Source organism: Seriola lalandi, unplaced genomic scaffold (assembly GCF_002814215.2).
Source record: "Seriola lalandi dorsalis isolate HSWRI2012SDOR001 ecotype SW California unplaced genomic scaffold, Sedor1 jcf7180002052195, whole genome shotgun sequence".
NCBI lineage: Eukaryota > Metazoa > Chordata > Actinopteri > Carangiformes > Carangidae > Seriola > Seriola lalandi.
Window position 1 is genome coordinate 1 of NW_019522748.1, and position 945 is coordinate 945.

General features: G+C 43.6%; 1 protein-coding gene across 1 annotated transcript; it reads left to right on the forward strand.

Moving 5' to 3' along the window:
• Positions 1–359: 359 nt before the first annotated feature.
• Positions 360–933, forward strand: LOC147819548 (uncharacterized; the record flags this gene model as incomplete). The annotated part of the gene is made up of 2 exons (XM_087172282.1): positions 360–503; positions 617–933. Coding segments are annotated over exons 1-2 (420 nt in total), but the record flags the coding sequence as incomplete, so codon positions are not given.
• Positions 934–945: the final 12 nt, after the last annotated feature.

The window sequence follows — 945 nt, forward strand, 5'->3', positions numbered from 1 at the left end:
TCGTTCTGTGCTTCCTGCAGCCGTACACCGCTGGAGTCATCCTCGGAGCCTTTTCACGCAAACTGATCTGATTGGACGTGACGTGGTTCTGCTGTTTCTCACAGTCTGAACCTTCAGACGTTTGTACTCGTGTGGAAACATTCAGACTTCCTGTCGTCAATAAAGACTCTGTCTAAACATCTGATCTGTTTTCATCAGTCACTGCTCCACACCGGTCTGCACAACTTTTATATATACTGTTTATCTATATATATATATATATACAGTATATAGATATATATATATACTGTATATATATATATATATATACTGTATATATATATATATATATATATACACAGTATATATATATATGTGTGTGTGTGTGTGTGTGTGTGTGTGTGTGTGTGTGTGTGTGAGGATGAGCTGGGCAGTGTCGGTGCAGCCTCAGACTCTGGTCGTCTCCTCCAATGAGGCTGAATGGACGTCAGGGATCTGTGACTGCTGCCACGACATGAAGCAATGTACGACAACACACACTCTCTCTCACACACACACACACACACACACACACAATGTTTGTTACATACATGTGTGTACATATATATAATGTTGTGTTACTGTTGTTGTTGTTCAGGTTGTTGTGCGTTCTGGTGCTGTCCCTGCTTCGCCTGTAAAACCACTAAAGAGTTCGGTCAGTGTCTCTGTCTCCCCCTGCTGGACGTCTGTGGCTGTGTCTGTCCCATCACCATGTCCATGAGAGTCTCTGTCCGCCATCGCTACGGCATCAGAGTAAGGACAAACAACACGCCGCTGTTGTGTCCTCTTTTAATGGTCTTAGTGTTCATATTTGTTTTATTGTGTGTGTGTGTGTGTGTGTGTGTGTGTGTGTGTGTGTGTGTGTGTGTGTGTGTGTGTGTGTGTGTGTGTGTGTGTGTGTGTGTGTGTGTGTGTGTGTGTGTGTGT